This window comes from Rhineura floridana, chromosome 11 (genome assembly GCF_030035675.1).
Source record: "Rhineura floridana isolate rRhiFlo1 chromosome 11, rRhiFlo1.hap2, whole genome shotgun sequence".
In the NCBI taxonomy this organism is placed as follows: domain Eukaryota; kingdom Metazoa; phylum Chordata; class Lepidosauria; order Squamata; family Rhineuridae; genus Rhineura; species Rhineura floridana.
In genome coordinates this window covers 70,233,913-70,253,863 of record NC_084490.1, presented here as the reverse complement: position 1 = coordinate 70,253,863, position 19,951 = coordinate 70,233,913, and the positions used below count along the sequence as shown (strand labels likewise).

Sequence of the window (19,951 nt, the reverse complement as noted above, 5' to 3'; positions counted from 1 at the left end):
AAGCATTGAAAAGACTACAGAGAAACATAGGTAGACTTTAAAAATTCTTCAGTCTCCTTGATTGTGAATTCAGAAGGACAACTACAGGCACTAGGGGACCATTGATCCAGTCTCAGTCACCTGGAATATTTGTGTGTGCTATTAATATGTCATAAACATGTGCACTCGTAAGTAAGACATTCAGTGGGACTTACTAGGGGTTTAGGTGTTGCAGAATGTTGCAGCGGCGCCCAGAGCAGGAGGGGTGAAGCGGCCAGCCATCCTTTCTGGAGCAGGGGAACCGGCTCCGGGGCTAAGAAGGAGCCTGCCTGGCCTGCCCTCCACGGCTCCTGCTGAGGCTGCCAGGCCCCGTGGGCCCTGTCTCGGCAGCGGTTGCTAGGAGATGGCGTCTAGCGGCCTGCCACCCTCAGCAGGAGTGGAGGCCGGCCAGGGCCGGCTCCTTCCTAGCCCCGGAGCCGGTTTCCCTGCTCCAGAAAGGATGGCCGGCCGCTTCACTCCTCCTGCTGTGGGCGCCACTGGGCGGCAGCCGCTGCGATGGCCCCCCCCAGCCAGAGACTGCTAAGCCCCATCGCAGCCACTGCCGCCCAGTGGCACCCACAGCAGGAGGGTTGAAGCGGATGCCCGGCCTTTCCGGAGCATGGGAACTGGCTCCGGCCTGGGGCTAAGAAGGAGCCCGCCCAGCCTCACCTCCACTGCCGCCACCTCTTCATGGCCAGGCGGCTCCAATCCAGCACCCTCACCTGATTCAGGCAGGGGCTGCTGCTCGGGGGGGGCTCAAGTCCTCCTCCTGTCTCTCCAGTCCCTGCCTGCCTCACTGACAAAGGGCCTGGCAGCCTCAGCAGGAGTGGAATGGCGATCTCTTACTTTTAAACCATTTAGGAGGGCAGGCGGGGGAAGAGAATGGGGGTGGGGGCAGGGAGAGTGAGCGATCTTACTTTTAAACCATTTAGGAGGGCAGGCGGAGGGAGGGAATGGGGGTGGGGGCAGGGAGACTGAGCGATCTCTTACTTTTAAACCATTTAGGAGGGCAGGCAGGGGGAGAGAATGGGGGTGGGGGCAGGGAGACTGAGCGATCTCTTACTTTTAAACCATTTAGGAGGGCAGGCAGGGGGAGAGAATGGGGGTGGGGGCAGGGAGAGTGAGCGATCTCTTACTTTTAAACCATTTAGGAGGGCAGGCAGGGGGAGAGAATGGGGGTGGGGGCAGGGAGAGTGAGCGATCTCTTACTTTTAAACCATTTAGGAGGGCAGGCGGGGGAGAGAATGGGGGTGGGGGCAGGGAGAGTGAGCAATCTCTTACTTTTAAACCATTTAGGAGGGCAGGCGGGGGGAGAGAATGGGGGTGGGGGCAGGGAGAGTGAGTGATCTCTTACTTTTAAACCATTTAGGAGGGCAGGCGGGGGAGACAATGGGGGTGGGGGCAGGGAGAGTGAGCGATCCCTTACTTTTAAACCATTTAGGAGGGCAGGTGGGGGGAGAGAATGGGGATGGGGGCAGGGAGAGTGAGCGATCTCTTACTTTTAAACCATTTAGGAGGGCAGGCGGGGGGAGGGAATGGGGTGGGGGCAGGGAGACTGAGCGATCTCTTACTTTTAAACCATTTAGGAGGGCAGGTGGGGGGAGAGAATGGGGGTGGGGGCAGGGAGAGTGAGTGATCTCTTACTTTTAAACCATTTAGGAGGGCAGACGGGGGAGAGAATGGGGTGGAGGCAGGGAGAATGAGTGATTTTACTTTTTACTGCTGGGGGGGTCCCTGCAGGGGCGGTGGCTGCTCAAGTCCTCCTGTCTGTCTGCACTGCAGTCCCTGCTGCCTGACTGAGAAAGAGCGGGAAGGCAGCCAGCCATAGCCCAACGTATGCGTGTGTCAATCACGCATGCGTGGCTGAGGGGGCCAATGAAAAGCCGGAGATCCTCCAGTTTAAACAAAGTATTGCAGGAGGCCAGAGATGGCCCCCTTTTGCCGGAGACTCCGGCAGAAAACCGGAGACCTGGCAACCCTAGTTCCTACTGTTTCTACAGAGAATGTAACCTAGAAAATTATATTTCTCTCATTATTCATTGTAGAAATCTGTGTCAAATTTATTTTTATTAATTTCAAAGCCTTTTTATTGGTCGATGTCATATGATGGTGAAGATAGCCTTTTTTGTTTCAAACTGGAGATTATGCTCTGTTTTGGGCGCATTAACAGTTGAATCTGAAACTGCAGTTTGATGTAAAAATCAGACGGGTTACAATATGTTGCTAAAGCAATGACTCTAGCTGTTGGAAAAAACAAACTTGGTCTGCCCAAGATGCATATTTTCAGCTTGCTATGCTTAAACTACTCCACTTAAGGAAAGATGGGCATGGCCAATTAAAAACACAGAGCACACCTAGAATTTTGCTAGAATATATTTCACCTCCCACTGATTTATCTTGTTCAAACTGAGACACACCTCATGTCCATTGGAAACTATTCTGCAGAACAGTCAGTGCCATTATTCCACAATTGTTTTTGGAGCTTTTTTTAGTGTTGTGAAGTGTTGCTGTACTTCACATATTCACAGAAATAGAAACAAAAAACAATGATTTACTATAGGAAATTTCACTAAAATTGCAAAGTAAATCAAACATATTTAAAGTGACTATCTGAATGATATCGACTGTTTCAATATAGTTGCTTCCTCTCTGCTAAAATAAGATCAGCACAACACATTTTTTGTTTCTATTCTTTGGGCTGACTGCTGGTGTTGCCACCACTCCCCATATGCTCAGAGGCACACATTACCAAATTCTTCCAAGCTACACAGGGAGCGGATTGGACTGTGAAAGACCAACCCAAATTGTGTTTGCATTCTGACAAATTTGTAGCGCAGTACGCAGGGCCCATTCTAAAGGGTGGCCAGGTGGGCACTGGCCTGAGGGCCCCTGGAGCTACAGAGGCCCCTGAGGGGCCCCTCTGCTACCCTTCCGCGATCTGCAGCAGGTGCTGCAGATCGCAGGACAGGAGGAGGTTCCGAGCCACCTGCCATCCGCCTGATTCACCTACCTTTCTCTCTGCTGTTTTTTGCAGTGTGCACAGGGTTGCCATCAATCAAGATGGTGGCTGAGGTTTCTGTAAGGGACTGAAGCCTCTTGGTTGATGGCAGCAATGCACACGCATGAGTGCCATCAACCAAGATGGTGGCAGAAGCTTCAGCCCATTACGGAAACCTCAGCCGCCATCTTGATTGATGGCAACCCTGCGTGCACAGTGTGCGCAGCCACAAAAAACAGCAGAAAAAGGTAGGTGAAACGGGGGGATAGTGGGGGGATAGCGGGTGGCTCGGCAGCTCCTGTTCTGTAATCTGCACTCCTGCCACAGATCGCGGAAGGGGAGCAGAGGGACCCGGGGCAGGCTGGTGCTCAAGGGCCCTGGCATGCCTGGAACCAGTCCTGGTGCCAGTACAATATCTCAGAGAGAAGGTCAGGTTTCCTGCTCCCGTGGTGCATTCATTATAGCTGCCCAATTTCCCTGCTTTTAAAAGTTTGATAGAAATATCTGTTGGCTATAGGTACATTCTTAAACTGCAAGATTTTTTGCCTATTAGTGAATCATATGTTAAAAGTGCCAATTGATTATTTTCTCTTTTGTATTTTCTTATTATATATCATTTTAAAATTATTAGCTAATATTTTTGAAGCTTTATCCCCAAATTCATAATATTTTGGTGCACAAATTGCTTTGAGTTTATTATTTTATGCAATGTTTCTAATTCTGCTATTTTTCCTAATAAAATTAATAGTCTTTAAGATCCAGTGTGTTTATGTTCTTTTTCCATTTGTTCCAATTTCTTGAAAAGTATGATTTTCCCCCTTTTCCATTTAATTTTTTTGTGATATACTATATTCATGGATATGGTGGCCTCACAAGACAGTTTTCATACAGTCCCAGATTATATTATTGGATATCTCATCAGACTGATTTAATTCAAAATAATTTTCAATATCTCCTGTAAATTGTTATGCGTTTAATGTATTTTGTAATAGAATAAGGTTTAATTTCCATGAGAACATTGTTTGTTTGCTTAGATGTGTATATAGTGTAATGGAGATGGGAGCATGATCAGATAATGTGACAATATACAGCATCTATCAAATTAGGTATCATATTTTGAGATCTTCTGGTGTATGCATTATATAGTGATGAATAATGTGTGAAATCCTTTACCACTGGGTTAAGGGTTCTCCATGCATCTATTAGGTTGTATGAAGACATTCAATTTTTAAATTCTGCAGTGTCTCTCCATGTATTAGTTTTGCCTTCACTTTTCCTGTCTAGTTTAGGATCAGTAATCAAACTAAAATCACCTCCTAATATAACATCTCCCTGTTTAAGTTTGTCTAATTTCTCCAACATTGTTTGTAAAAATGCCATTTGTTGAGAGTTGAGCACATAAATAAAGCCTATTGTTAAGACTATGCCTTACACATTAACTTTTAAAAATATATATCTACCATCCTTGTCCCATTCTATATGTATAATAGTAATATTTAGTTGCTTGCTTACAACTGGGTACATCCATAGTAAAAGACAGAGAAAAGAAATGGTGGCACAGCTACTCAATGAGGATGGCAAAATGATAACAGATGACAAAGAAAAGGCAGAAGTGCTCAATTCCTACTTTGGTTCAGTCTTCTCCTAAAAAAGGATCCATGACCCTCCCGGGAAACATGAAGTAGAAGGGTCAGGATTGGAGCTTGAGCTTGATAGACAAATGGTCAAGGAATACCTAATCACTTTGAATGAGTTCAAATCAGCAGGGCCCGATAAACTGCATCCTAGAGTATTGAAGGAACTGGCTGAAGAACTCTCAGAACTGCTGTCTATTATCTTTGTGCTGGATGACTGGAGGAGAGCTAATGTCGTCCCTATCTTCAAAAAGGGCAAAATGGAGGAACCGGGAAACTACAGACCAGTCAGCCTAACATCAATCCCTGGAAAAACTCTGGAGCAGATTATAAAGCAGTCAATCTGTAAGCACCATGAAAACAATACAGTGATTACTAGGAGCCAACATGGATTTATGAAGAACAAATCCTGCCAAACTAATCTTATCTAATTTTTTGATTGGGTAACCTCCCTTGTAGACTGTGGGAATGCTGTGAACATAATGTATCTCAACTTCAGCAAAGCTTTTGACAAAGTGCCCCATAATATTCTGATTAGCAAGCTAGCTAAATGTGGGCTGGATGGAACAACTATCAGGTGGATCCACAGTTGGCTCCAGAATCATACTCAAAGAGTGCTTATCAATGATTCCTTCTCAAACTGGGTTGAAGTAATGAGTGGAGTACCACAGGGCTCAGTCCTGGGCCCAGTGCTCTTCAACATTTGTATTAATGACTTGGATGAGGAGGCACAGAGCATGCTTAGCAAATTTTCAGATGATACAAAATTGGGGGCATAGCTAATACCATGGGAAACAGAAAGAAAATTCAAAGGGACCTTGATAGGATGGAGCATTGGGCTGAAAACAACTGAATGAAATTCAACAGGGATAAATGCAAAGTTCTACACTTAGGAAAAAGAGGATACTTGGCTCAGCAGTACGACATGTGAGATGGATCTTGGAATTGTCGTTGATCACAAGCTGAATATGAGCCAACAGTGAGATGTGGCTGCAAAAAAGGCAAATGCTATAACAGAAGTATAGTTTCCAAATCGTGTGAAGTATTAGTTCCCCTCTATTCAGCACTGATTAGGCCTCATCTTGAGTACTGCTTTCAGTTCTGGTCTCTGCACTTCAACAAGGATGCAGACAAACTGGAACAGGTTCAGAGGAGGGCAACAATGTCTCTTGCTTTAGTTTGCAGATCAGTGCATGCAAAGAGTCTGAGTAAATATAACTGATCAAGCTTCCATTTGTTCTTTGTGCCCGCACCCAAAAATTTAATCTATGACTGGTTCTCCAGGGTCTTGAGCCTTTGATCTAATTCTAAGTTTTTTCTTTGAAGCCATTTTACGTTTCTTTGATGTTCAGTGCCCATATTCATGGCTTCACTTGCTGTTTTGGCAGTATTTGCTATTTTGTCTGTCAGGTCGTTAATGTTAGTCTCTAATGGTTTTATTGCTGCATCTCATTCAGAAGTAAGGTCCTCCCAGATTTAGCAACGATTTGATTAATTTCAGCCAGGAGGCCATTTATTTCTTTTAGAGTTTTAAGGCTTTTGGAGGCATGTTTGGATCTATTGTTTCATCTTTGGTTAATGTGTCACTTATTCCCCTCCCTCCCCCTTTCTCTGGTTGTGAAGTAGCTGTGAAGATTTCTTTATTCACAGATGTGATGGGTAGTATCCTTGTAGCCTTTGCTGGTTTAATTGTGAGGAGGATTGATGATTATCTGGTGTAAATCATGTCATCATTGCTGTCCAGGGAAGAGAGCTCAGAATCTTTGAAGGTGAGCTCACCACCACCACCACACATTAGCTTTGTAGCTTTCTTTTTTATGATGTTTTGCCATTGCCTGTAATAATGGCAGCAAAGCTGGTTTTGGCTGCCTCTTGGCTACCATTTTAATTTATTTACCCACAAAGTCCCACACACTGTGTCATGCTGAGGTATATAATGGAGGGTGGGGAACAGCAGTCCATCCAACAGCTGGTATTCTTATGATGCATGGGGAAAGGTGCAGATGCACTAAAAGTGTGTTTTACTGAGCCCAATACATTTCACATATGAATTCTTCTTCAGGGACGTTATACAGTAAAAGCTGTATTACAAATTATGTTTATAAATTACAATGATAAAAATATGAAAACAATATCACTTCCATAACTGCTATAGTAATAGGTAGGTAGGTAGAATTTTATTGCAAAGCCATAGGCCATCGCAACAACAGACAAACACAAATCTCATATTAAAACCAGATGTACAGCAAAAATACACCACATAAAACTAAATAAAAAAATTCTACAGGATCCCCTTGGTAGGCACGTGCCTACTATTGACCCAGGCCATCGAGATGTTTAATCCGTAGTTTTTGGGCCACCAGGGCAAATTGAGCTATTCTGTATGTGATCGTATAGTCATTGTCAGCTAGCGAAAAAGGGAATAACATTAATACCCTGTGGGACTCCTTGCCATAGAATCAGATCACCTAAAAATTTGGACCTGGGCTGTTTATAAAGAGGGCAGGCCAATAGGTAGTGGGGAAGGTCTTCTACCTTCCCGGACCCACAGATGCATAATCGTTGCTCCCAGGGTACCTGTGAATAGCGGCCAGAAAGGGTCGCACTGGGCATCATCTGAAACCTTAACTCTGTAAAGGCATGCCTAAATTGGACAGATAGAGGGTAAGTCAGATAGCTTGCCCTCAAATGGTCCTGCTTAAATAGACCATACCACCTCAAAAATTTGGCATTGGTAATTGCTAATCTATCCATCCACTCACAGTGCCCGGCAATGGCTTCCCGTAACTTTGTTCTACTGAGAGTATTTAAAGTCTGCATCGGGATATGGTACCTGTGAGCTATGTCCGTAAATTTATTGAGCCAAAAACTATCGGTGGAGGCGGTTGAGTAACAGGCATTCAATAAAATCTTAGCAGGTGCCTTTGTTGTGAACCCCCAAAAGGTAAGCAGGGCACAATGAATGTGTGCACTAAGTGGGATTAGACCGGCCTCCGTATGGAGAAACGCGGCTAGCATACCGGTGGGTAATCGCAAAAGACTTCTAAGGTAGTTATTTTGGATGGACTCGAGGGAAGGGAGGAGAGAGTCCTCCCATCCCCATACTGCTGCCCCATAAAGAAGTTGCGCCAGGACCTTGCTCTGGAAAACTTTCAATACCAGGGCCACCAGATTACCCCCAGCAGTCCTGTAGAATCTAAGAATAGCTCCGGATGTTCTTAGAGCTGTGGCTTTCATAGCGGCAAGCTGATTTTTCCAGGAAAGAGTATCCTGAAACTGGATACCCAGCTATTTAAAAGTGGCCCCCAATGGACCATTTGAGATTCTGCTGTCTTTTCCCGAAAACCATAACCTTTGTTTTTAGGTAATTAATCTGGAGTTGTTCCTTTTTGCAGTATTCGTTCAAACTTGTCAGAAGTCTCCTTAGGCCTATATGGGAAATAGATAGTAGGATCATATCATCCACATACAACAATAGCGATACTTTCCTATTCCCTGCCGAAGGGGGGAAGAAGGCCAGGCCCGTTAATTCTGAGATTATATCATTAAGGTAGAGGTTAAACAAGGCTGGAGCCAGAAGACAGCCCTGCTTAACCCCTTTGTTAACTGCTATAGGGTCAGTTAGGGAGCCAGAGGGGCCTACTCTGATTCTAGCAGAGGTGTTAGAGTACAATTCTTTAATTAGAAACAGAAGCCGCTTGTCGATATTGGTTTTGGCGAGTTTGGACCACATCATAGATCTATTTATCAAATCGAAGGCAGCTGCCAAGTCCACAAAAGCCGGATAAAGGTGCTTTGTGGGGCCAAGGATACTCTTCCTCACTAAATAATAAAGGGTAAAGCAGTGATCTATTGTGTTTTGTCCTTTTCGGAAGCCTGCTTGTTCCAGGCTAATAATCTGATTAGCTGCTTCCCACTCTTCTAATTTATTCAGCAGATACTTGCTGTATAATTTAGCACCAATATCTAATAGACTGATGGGACGATAATTTTTCGGGTCTTGCCTCTCTCCCTGTTTAAAGATGGGGATTACAATGCTCTGTTTCCATCCCTCTGGTAGTATCCCTGTAGAATTAAAGAGGGTGAAAATCTTGGCCAAAATAGGCTCCCACCACTCCAGGAAGTTTTTAAAAAACTAGCATGTCTTCCCCCGGTGCCTTTCCCAACTTTAATGTGGAAATAAGGGCTCCAATCTGTGCCGGGGTGACTGGGGGCCACTGTGGTAAATCAGCCACCTGCGGGGAGGGGCAGGGCCCGCTGTTGACATTACGGGCCGTGTAGAGACTACAAAAATGGTCTTGCCAAATAGAGGCAGGGATTTGACCCGCTATTAGTTGTCTATAATCCTGCATCCCAATGGCCACCAGGTCCCAGAACTGACGCTCATTTCCGTCCGTGATTGCTTGATCTAATTTTTGCCATTGTGTTCTCACGTACAAGTCCTTTCTCTTTTTTAACAAAGATTTGTACGCGGTTCGGAGGTACACCAGGCGGTCGTGGGTAAACAACCCTGGGTTTCTTATTGCCTTCCGGGCATATTTTATCAGGTGTCTCTTGGCAACCCTACATTCCTGGTCGAACCATCTGTTGCCCCTACGCCATTGGTTCTTAGATTGCTTGTCTTGGATCAACATAGGTCTCAGAAGAGAGATCATGTGCTGATAGGGCTTAAGGACGTCTGTCTCAGCGTCCAAAATTTCTTGCCTGGCAGAAAGTAGTGCTACACTGTCCAGAAGCTGTGTAGTGGATGAATGTAATTTTCAATTAATGTAGACCAGCGCACTCTCCGATCAGCTATTTGAATTCCCTCTAACTTTTCAGAAGGGGGGGAGGGGAGAGCATGGCGCAGACTCAACCGAGTCAGCAGAGGGAAATGGTCGCTTTCAATTCTATTGACAACCTCAAATTCTCCCACTTCTGGCATCAATGCACAGGATACAAACATATAATCAATCACGCTGGCTCCTCTGTTAGTAGAATATGTAAAAGCTCCTTTGGTCATGTCGACCGAGGAGCCGTGCAGACATTCCAGTTGATGTTGTTGAGTAAGGTCTCCTAATCTTCGACCTTGTTTGTTTAACTTAAGGTCCTGGGAGACCCTAACAAGGGGGGAAGCAGTGATATCGGGTCCATGGTTCAAAGTAAGACCCTCCACCAGCCCCAAGCCCCCCATTCTGGCGTTAAAATCACCACATATAATCAGTCTAGAGCCTGGGAACTGGGACTCCAATAAGGTTATATATTCCGATAGTTGGTCCCATACGCTTCCCACCTCAACCCTCTTTGCGATAACTGGGGGGAAATAAACATTTAAAATGATAAGAGATCCCATGACCATCCCTTCTAGTCTCAAACCCTGAATCCACTGAGTACAGTTCGTATTTAGCGTATGTATCTCGGCCGGCAAGTCAACAGAAATAAGAATGCTGAGACCACCACTAGCCCAGCCTTTGGGTTTAAGTTTAACTGCCGGGGTAGAAAAGGCTTGGAAGCCACTAAGGCTCAATATTTTATCATGAGGGATCCATGTTTCCTGAAGGCATATGATCTTAAAACCTTTAAAAAAGGAACTCAGGTCATCCTCCCTAAGTTTACTATCCCAGCCCATTATGTTCCATGAGAAGATTGTAAATTGTCATTCTGGGAGTATTACATCCGCTACTTCTGAGGGGCATACACAGCCATTAGCTGAGGAGAGTAAAGGCAGCCGAGGGAACGCGGGCAAGCCAGGGCCCTGGTGAACCCTTTCTTGGGTACTACAGGGAGTTGTTACTCCCTCTCTCACAATGACAGTGTGTATGATGTTCCGACAGGCAGGAGCCTTTGTATCTAGAGTATGTTCAATAATTCCCCTCTTGTCCTCATCCATATACTTTGGGCTATACCCTAAGTCAAGGGGAGAGGTAGCCTCCTTGATTGCCCTGTAGCTTGCAGCTGATCTTGGTGTTGGGGGTCTTTCATGGGGTGCCAAATGGGCCTCGCCTCCTGCCCTTTCTTCACAGGTTCTAAGCGGAGGTGATACTTCAATGCTGTTGGCTCGCGCTTGTATAACAGAAAGGTGCTTGGTTAGACTGTCCAGTCTATTTAGTATCGCTTTCCGCTCTGCAAAGGGGAGAGCTCCAAAAGATTGTAGGAGTGTTATTTCCTCTTCAACCAAGGGGACAATGTCCCCATCCACACTTTGCCACTTATCCTGTGGCTGTAGCTCCTCCCAGCCCTTATGAGCCCTCAGTACAGGGGTTCCTCTCTTATCATGGGTTATCAGTGAATCCAAGTCAATCAGAAGACCACAGTTTGGCTGGGCCACTCCCTGGGAGATGTTATGTCGTGAGCAGGATCGGGGCATTAGATCTGTTGGCTGCATCCTATTTTCGAAGAATCTTAATGTGACTAATCCCGCACACAGCAAGGCCTCCTTATTATGAATAATTTGGTTCGCAACATTCTGTGTGAGAAAAGTAACCACCGCACGAGCTCTTCTGCCATTGAAATATAGGTATTCCACCTGCTCGATATCTTTTATCGAAATGGCTAATGGGAGGGCGGCCTGTACTGTTTTAACGAAGTGGCACTTCCATTCGACTGCTGATATAGCACCCCAGGGTTTGTGGTAGTTTGCAAATACCAGCTTACGCTGATTCAGGACCAGATTCCAATGTTGTACCGGGTCCGATGTCACCCTATCCTGGGTTTCTTGTCCCCTCCTGAGTGCATCTTGCCAAGGGTCCTGCATAGGGATATAACTATCCGGCACTCTGGCAAAATTATTTCTGGGCAAGTCCTTGGCAGATGGAAAGGGGCACAAGTTAGTATCATCCACTAGTGAGTGGGATGACCCTTCCATGCTGGGTTGCTTTGAAGACACACATCTTGTTTTCTCACCACTCACTGAAGTTTTTTTATCCATCAATTTAGAGTCTCTTAAACTTCATCTTATTTCCCCGCGCTGGTTTTTGCACTTTTTGGTTTTTACTCTTTTTGGCATTTATTACAGTTGGTCTGCATTTACGAGAAGGCTTGGCTTTCGGGGGGGTTAGTTACAGATTGTGATGGGGAATCTGACACAATAACCTTTTGAATAGATGTCAGCTCAGCGGGTGACCTAGACACAGTGGGTTTTTGTTTTTGCTGTTCAACTAGGCATGTTAAGAGCTGATTACATTCACTTAGGAAGGTTTTCATCCCGTCCAGTTCCAATGTCAACAGAAACATCCAGCCTTTCAGAATAAGCCCCAACCCAGAGGAATCTGCTTGAGCAAGTTGGTTATATGACTCCGGTAGGGGACTGTTATGTTCTTCATTAATAGAAACCTTTCCACCCCCCAAGTCCATCAGCATGGGTTCTGGTGATAAGGCCATCAGACCAATAGGGGGAGACTGCATTTGATCAGTAAGCCACTGTGCACTCTCATCAAGAGTATCTAATAGTAGCTGTGTTCGACTATTGCCCAGTGCGGGTGTTACACAAATTGTATTCTTGCTCTCAGCCATGGCAATTTCCTCAGCCAGGCTTATGCCTGCGGGTTCTTCCCTGGTCCTTTGCAAGACATCTTTAGACATAATGGACCAGTCATGAGGAGACGGAAGCCCTTGTATGGCCCCCGTCTCCCACGGCTTTTGAGGAATAGTGTAAAAAAAATGAGTTATTTTTTGCTGGCCACCCTGCTCCTTGGATGCTTCAACTGCCGCCTGTTGTTGTTGTACGTGAGATATTGCCTGTTCCTTCTTCCCTCTCTTGGAGTTTCGTAAAGGTAAGCTTTCATGGGGGGGGGTAATCCTTGAGCTTTCCTCGCTCTCCTTGTCAAAGCCATTTTTGTGCATGTACTTTATATCACCCTTATGGCCCTAGGCAGTAGACATCAATGTGAGAGGTTACCTTCCCTCAACTCCAGAGGACAGCTGTGTAGGTTATAAATTTCTTTGGGTTTCTTATCTAGCGGCCAAGTTAGTGATTAGAAACACATAGCTAGCATGCTTGGCCAGTAGATAAACCGAGCAGATAGTTTCAAGGCCGTATACTAATTGCCTATACCGACTGGCCAGAAGGAATGCTTAAAGTTTTCAGCTGTAAACTTTCAACTGTTCGTTTGAAGAAAGACCGGCCTTCTAAACTTGTTCAAAATAAGGAGCTATCTGGGAAGAAAATCGCCGGGAAGCAGCTTAGAAACTCACCTGTCGCCATTAAACACCCCACTATAGTAATAAAAACAAACTGTAGAGAGGGACAACCAAATGGTACCTGACATAAAGTGGTGACCATCTGGAGACAGCCACTGATTAGCTCTCTGCTGTCACCAGGGCAGGTAGGCCTCCCATCCAATGGGTACTAATTAGATTAGTGAATAGTATACCCATTCTTTTTTTGGTGCATTTATACGTGTAAAAGCATAACAAACAGATCCCATTTAGTTCGATTATTTATTAATTCTGAAATGAATCCACACCCCTATTAGGCTGAGGGAAAGCGACCATTTGTCCAAGCCAACATGAGTGTCATAGTTGAGCAAAAATTTGAATGCAAGTCCTAGTCTAATGCTCTGTCTACTGCACTACACTATTCTGCTTCTCCATAGTTTTCTTAATCTCCTGACAATTTTCACAGTGCTAGTAATCTTGCAGGTCATAGTACCTTTTGAGGTAAAGACTGATAAGCTCCTTAAGCAGACCTTAAAGTGATTATTTCAGGCATTATCCATCCCAGCCCACCCCCTCCTCTGTACCACAGAGATAAACAAACTGGAATTTGAAACACATAAACAGTAGAGAAAATAAGCCCACAATTTATTTCAGCAAGGCTTGTTTTGGATGGGAATTGTATGATTTGACACCTGCTTCTTAGGTTTTGTTGGTTAGTTGGTTGTAGTTTTTCAGCCTGTATTAAATGGGTTTCTAAAAGGAAAGCCATTCTCATAAAGCTCACAGTATGTATAACTCCACATTAATCCTGTGCACACAGATAGGCCTTTCATTGATGTGTACCCAACAAAGCTTGCAGGGACATATTTCAGACATGCTCAAACAAAACTCTGTCTGTGCCAAATGTTTACTTCAATAATTGTGGTGTGTAAATAAAATGTGTTTTAGACGCTTCAACAGTAATGAAAGCTCACTGACATATTGAGGGTGAATAGTACATTAAACAGAGCTTTCTAAAGATATTTAAAGTAGGGTTTGTGAATAAATGGATGCAGAGAGGAAGGGAGAAGTGTGACGTACAGAATGTTAACATGCAAAGCACCATCCTCTGATTGGTTCATGAAAAGTGGATACTGTAGATATAAACGGGCAACTGCATCATCTTTATAACTGTCACAAAGAAAGCAGACGGGTGAAAGAGACAGGACAGAATTTCACCAACAGTAAGTATAAGTCCTAACTTTCTAAGCTTAGCAATAATGAAAATGTCATCTTAATGCAGTATTTCATTGCATACTAGCCTAGAACTTTACTAAAATAGCCAGTGAGTAGCAATATTTCTAATGTCTCAATTGCACACGTGCAAGCACACATACACATAAATTAATGTTTAATTTTGTGACCATTTCAAAATTGACAGTGTATTTTAATATGCATAGCATGTATTTGCATATTTGAGGTTGTATAATATGACAAAATAAACTTGAAATATGCTGATCCTTTGCACATTAAATGAAAGAAAGTGCATTTGCAAATAAATGTGTCTTCAGTATAATATTTTTGGGATCAAAATATAAATGGTGGGCAGGTACATACAATGCACTCTACATATAAAAGCAAATGCACTGTTCAGCTGTGTTGGCAGATAAGGCAGTGGCTAGAACAGGCACATAATTCTCTGTTTTGTGTTCTCTATAATGAAATATGTTGTTTTGGAATAAACATCAAATCTTAAAGGATCCATTCTATAGGAACTGAAGCAGAACACATTTTATTTAAATGAAACTGTTTAAAATGACAAGACAAAATATAAAGTTTAAGCTAACTTTATTAGCATTATCATTAGTGTTAATCTAGGCTAGGGCATAAACCAACTAATGTTAAATACTTTTAAACTGTTTGTTTAAATTCTATTATATCAGTAAAAATGAACAAGATAATTATATAGTATAGTTATTTATTTCAAAAGTGAAAATGCATAAGGTTGCGTTTTATCTTGAAATTTACTCTTCTGGTGCATAGTAAATAAAATCTGTTTCCCAACAATCAAATGTGTCATTTCTTTTGCTCTCCTCTGTTCCAGGAGCTTAGTTAACAGTGTCACAGCCCAGACTGGTGGTTTTTTTTTTACTATTCCGTTAAATGTGATGGTGTCTCAGATATTTCCAATAAAAAGCAGCCTGTATTTTTGCTGTTGTTGTTAAGAAAGTTCAGGATCATAATCTGTAATAGGATCTGTTAAATATTCCAGGAGCACTATTTTTTAAAAAAATCCTGTGAAATACTAGCAATTTCTTTAATTATTTAAAAAAAGGTATGGGAGATGTCCATGGTATATGGAACTGGTAGGTGAGATCACCAACAATTAACATGCTGCAGATTATATATGCATTGATCAAGAAACAGGTACCAATAGAACTGTTTTGTAAGTTTTCTTTCATATTAACATTAATTAGATTTCTAGTCACATTTCACCATATCATTTTGATACCCCAAGGTGAAATATTTGCCCCTGGATCACATTCCCTTTTTGTGTATAGTTAAATCCCCGCATATCCAAACAAGGGGTATGATCAGAGCTTGGAAAAGTTACTTTTTTAAGCTACAACTCCCATCAGCCCCAGCCAGCATGGCCACTGGATTGGGCTGATGGGAGTTCAAAAAAGTAACTTTTCCAAGCTCTGGATATGATTCCATATCTAAACTAGGTGAAGGGCCGTAGCTCAGTGATAGAGCATCTGAGGCCCCAAGTTCAATCCCCGGCATCTCCAGGTAGGGCAAGGAGAGACTCCTGCCTGAAACTCTGGAGAGCTGCTGCTAGTCAGTGACCACGATGCTGAGCTAGATGGACCAATGGTCTGACTCAGAGTAAGGCAGCTTCCTATGTTGGTAAATATTCATATATTATTTTCCCATTATCTCTTTCAGTGTAATTGGTGATAGCCCCTCTAAGTTGTTTTCAAGATGATATTTAACAACCTTCTATTGAATTCAATGGGAATTTTAAATATGCTTGAATACTTATACTCATTTTAGTCCCATCCTTTAGAAATTTAAGAGTAATCGGTATCTTGTTCAGTTCTAGAATTTTAATTCATGTCTAGCTGGCCACAGTGATAGCTGGCTTGATTGATGATTTTACCAAGGCTTCTTATGACTGTGGCCTATTCTTCTGCATTAAATTGTTATGCGTGCCCGAGTTCCCTGAACACTGCAATGTGTACCCAGGTTCTGTCTCCTTTGGAATAAGGTCACTGGAGACTTATTGGTGTTTTGTGATACATAATTTAATTACACAGGCTAAGCATTGGTGGAGATACAGCTTAACTCCAACAGATGTCCCAAAGCTCACTGCTCCCCCATCAGATTCCTAGGATGATACAACCAGCCCCCCCCCAAATACTGTTAGCTTCCAGAGTCTAAACGCAGACTCCCTGTCTAGCCCAGTAGTGGGGAACCTTCAACCTTTGGATGTTGTTGGACTACAACTGCCATTAGTCCTGATCATTAGCCATGCTGGCTGGGGCTGATGGGAGTTGTAGTCCAACAACATCTGTAAGGCCAAAGGTTTCCCACCACTGCTCTATTCTTTTTCAGGCAACCTGCTCATGTGTCATCCCTGCACATGAGTAGGATGAGAGGAGACAAGCATGCTAAGCTGTACCTTCTACATCACCATTCTCATCCTCCTCCTACCCTTGAAGCATCCTCTACTTGTGGAGGATTTCTACAAAACTGGGGTTCTAATTCATGTGACTAGTCTGTAAGGCTAGAATAGGTTCCCTACTTTACACAGTCACTCTCAATGTGCTGGAGGGAAACAAGGAAAGTTAATGTCTAGGACAGACCTTTGCACACTTGTTCCTGCTTGTTCTGCTCGCATGTAGGCTTTGCACATGAACAGAATACCTGGATGGGGCTTCTGTGTGACTCCAAACCTGCAGGTCTTTTTTATTTCATGCTCACACTGACATCTCTTCCAGGCGGGGGGCGGGGGAGTTATGCCCTCTTGCCATACTGGCTCTCATCTTCCAGATATGTCTCCAACTATTTAGTTTCCATGGCAACCTATTGTCCCTAGCAAACATGGGTGCATACACACAACACTTTATTTTAGAATCAACGGAGACTGAGTACTTGTTTTTTCTACATAATCGACACACAATCTAGATCTATTGCATATTTTTTGCCCCACAAAAGTGCTTCTTGAGAAACTGGCTTCATTCCAAAAATAAAAGCTCCTTGCAGATTGATTCTGCATTGCCCTGTAGTGTGTCCATTTGAAAATAGATTAAAACAGATGTAAGTGGTCCCAGTAATGGATATCTATGTGTAGATATCAATGGGTATCTACACCTACCTGATTACGATGTGGGTGGGTGCATACCAAGATCGCAATCGCCACTTCCTTCTTCATTCACCTGGAGCATGTTTAGGGAGGAAAAGGCATGGATAACCTAATCAAGGTTTTTAAATGTGAATGAATAACCACACCTACCCTTGTGGACAGCAGGATGTAGAATCAATCTAGACTGCAAGCAGCATGTTGAGGATGAGCATAAACGATTCTGGATTGAGAAAAACTACATTTATCCACTGCAAGCCCTGGTCAGATCTGTTTACATAACAAAAGGAAACTGGTTTGACCATTTTAGCAATCCCCTCTTCTCCAGACCCCAGTCTCACAACTAGAATCATGGGAGCTGGAAGGGATGTGCAATGCAGGCATCCTGAATTCCATAACAATATGTACACACTTGGGTTAAGGCCATATCATTCATTACAATATTTCTACACAGAGAGAACTTCAGTAGAGAAAAACATATTCTCACAATTTAATGTGTTTAAATGCAAACTATATTGAATTTCTCCCCCATCTCTGCTAAACCTTTCATGTTTCTGGCCCATGCATTTTAGTGCCAGTCTTTGTCCTTTTATCAAACTTCTTCTTGTTGTTGTTGTTGTCTTTTTCAAGAGCTAACAATCCTGCTTCCATTTGTTGGCATTTTAAGTGGTTGCAAAATCATACCATTTTTGTATGCATCAGACTTCATTTATGATGAAAACAGGTCAATTTCAGGTGTTCATTTTTCAAACATTGCCAATTTGTTTCTTTTAGGTTATTCTGAAATCTTGATATGGATGTCACAGAATTCCGGAAAAGAGGAAAAGAGATGGTGGACTATGTTGCGGATTATCTTGAGAAAATAGAGAAGAGACAGGTCTATCCTGATGTGGAGCCAGGCTACCTGAGGCCCCTCATCCCAGATTCTGCTCCTGAAGAACCTGAGAGATTTGAAGATATCCTTAAAGATGTTGAAAACATTATTATGCCTGGGGTAATAATGTCTATAAACTACTTATGAGCTTGAAAGAATATGAATTATTTTGTAAATAGTTGCAACAAAGATCTTTAGGCAATCATTCTGATCTATAGAGACTTCAGCATATGGGAATGCTTGAATCTTCCTCTTCCATGTCTGTAGGAATTACTACAGCACATAAAATCTGTCATAAGGTGTCTTTACTCCAACAGTGTGTTCTGCCCACCAGACAAAACGAGTGTATAAGAGTGTATAGCTGGAGTCTGAATGCATTGCATAATCCATAAACAATCCACTTCTTGATACTTTTTGCAGTGTGTGGAAGTCTGGTAAATCAAGGAAGGGGGGCAGCTGGTACAATCACAGTCTCTTCTCCCACTCCCATGTAGAAAATGCCATCTGTACCAGGCTGGAGTGAGAGTCCAGTGAGTGTCAAAATAACTGACTTTCTCTGTAATCTGCCTCTTTGCAGAGTCTTCTCTTTTGTTTCATTCAGCAAATAGCCTAAAAGAGAGTGGTTTTTTATTAATCCCTCAGTGATTTAAGACTATTGCACAGGATTATCAAAATAAGCTGCTTCCCCACTTCTATCTCATCAAAAGTATCAATATGAGTCAGAAAGGTCTGTGGCCAGCATCTCCATTTCTCTAGCATTAGACGTTTCCTGGGTTTCTCGTAATAATTGCCCTTTTCATTTAAATATCAGACTAGAGACCTACCATATCATTTTCTCTTCAAAAGCACCTAATGTAATCCAGAAGTCATTTGACATAACATAATTTGGGGAGTTTGTTTTGCATTGCTGATTTCAAATAGAGATAAACAATGGATGCATTTACAATGTCATGGGGAAGCTTTTCCTTAAGAGTATGTGGTCACAACCACACCTTACATTTAAAGCACATGGATTCTCCCAAAGAAACCTGGGAACTGTAGTTTATCCCAACAGACCTATATTTTCCAGCACCCTTTACAAATTACAGTTCTCAGGATTCTTTGGGGGTAGCCACCTGCTTTAATTGTATGGAGTGGATGTAACCTTGGTGATATCCTTTCTCCTTTGCACATAATTTCAGTTATTTTATAAATTTATTTTATACATTTCTTTTTTCTGCTCAGATTAATTTTGTGTTAAATTTAATCATTTATTGCTTGCCTTGTAAAATACTTAACATTATGATGATGAGGATGGAGAAATGCCAGGATGCTGCAATGCATCTCTGGGTGTTCTGCATAGGCTGCACTCCTGGAGTCCTTTCTTTTTGTGCTGTTTTAGGGTTGAGTTGAATGTTATCAAATGAATATTTTTTGACATGGAAAAGGGGCTTTGGGAAGAAATTTCTTAAAAGACTCTTCTAAATGTACTTTTTTTTTTTGCAATAGTTTGCTGCTAAGTAGACCTGATTGGCTTTTGCTTTGTCACTCTGTGTGTACATGTGTATGAGTAAAAAAAGTCCTCCTTTCTAGTAACACCGATGTCATTACCCAGCGACGTTTGGTTATGCGATGCCATCATTGAGAGTAAATGTAGCTAATTCAGAGTGAGAGCAGCGCTTCCTGAATAAGTATTGCCCTCACTCTGAACTAGCCAATTGCCCTTAATGGCATTGCAATATAGCCAAATCTAATTAGCTGCATGGTGACATCATTGCTACTAGCAAGAAGTACTACATTTTAAATAAAAAATTATTCCCAAGTGGCAGCTGATATGTGTTGTGGAGTATTTGCCTTAAGTCACGGGTGGTGGAACTAATGACCCATGAGCCTGATGTGGCTTGCCAGCCACAGTTGCCTATTAGCCCCCAAATGAATGTTCTGGAGGTGATGGAGCACTGACACTG

The 19,951-nt window shown here is 43.0% G+C and overlaps 1 protein-coding gene across 4 annotated transcripts in view; it reads left to right on the top strand.

Moving 5' to 3' along the window:
- Positions 1-19,951, top strand: part of DDC (dopa decarboxylase) — a 208,367-nt gene that overhangs the window by 45,795 nt on the left and 142,621 nt on the right. For all 4 annotated transcript variants that reach the window (XM_061589210.1, XM_061589212.1, XM_061589211.1 and 1 more), the window contains exon 2: positions 17,906-18,125. In XM_061589210.1, coding sequence (XP_061445194.1) covers positions 17,925-18,125 — 201 coding nt within the window. In that variant the 5' untranslated portion in view covers positions 17,906-17,924. The remainder of the gene's footprint in view (positions 1-17,905; positions 18,126-19,951) is intronic.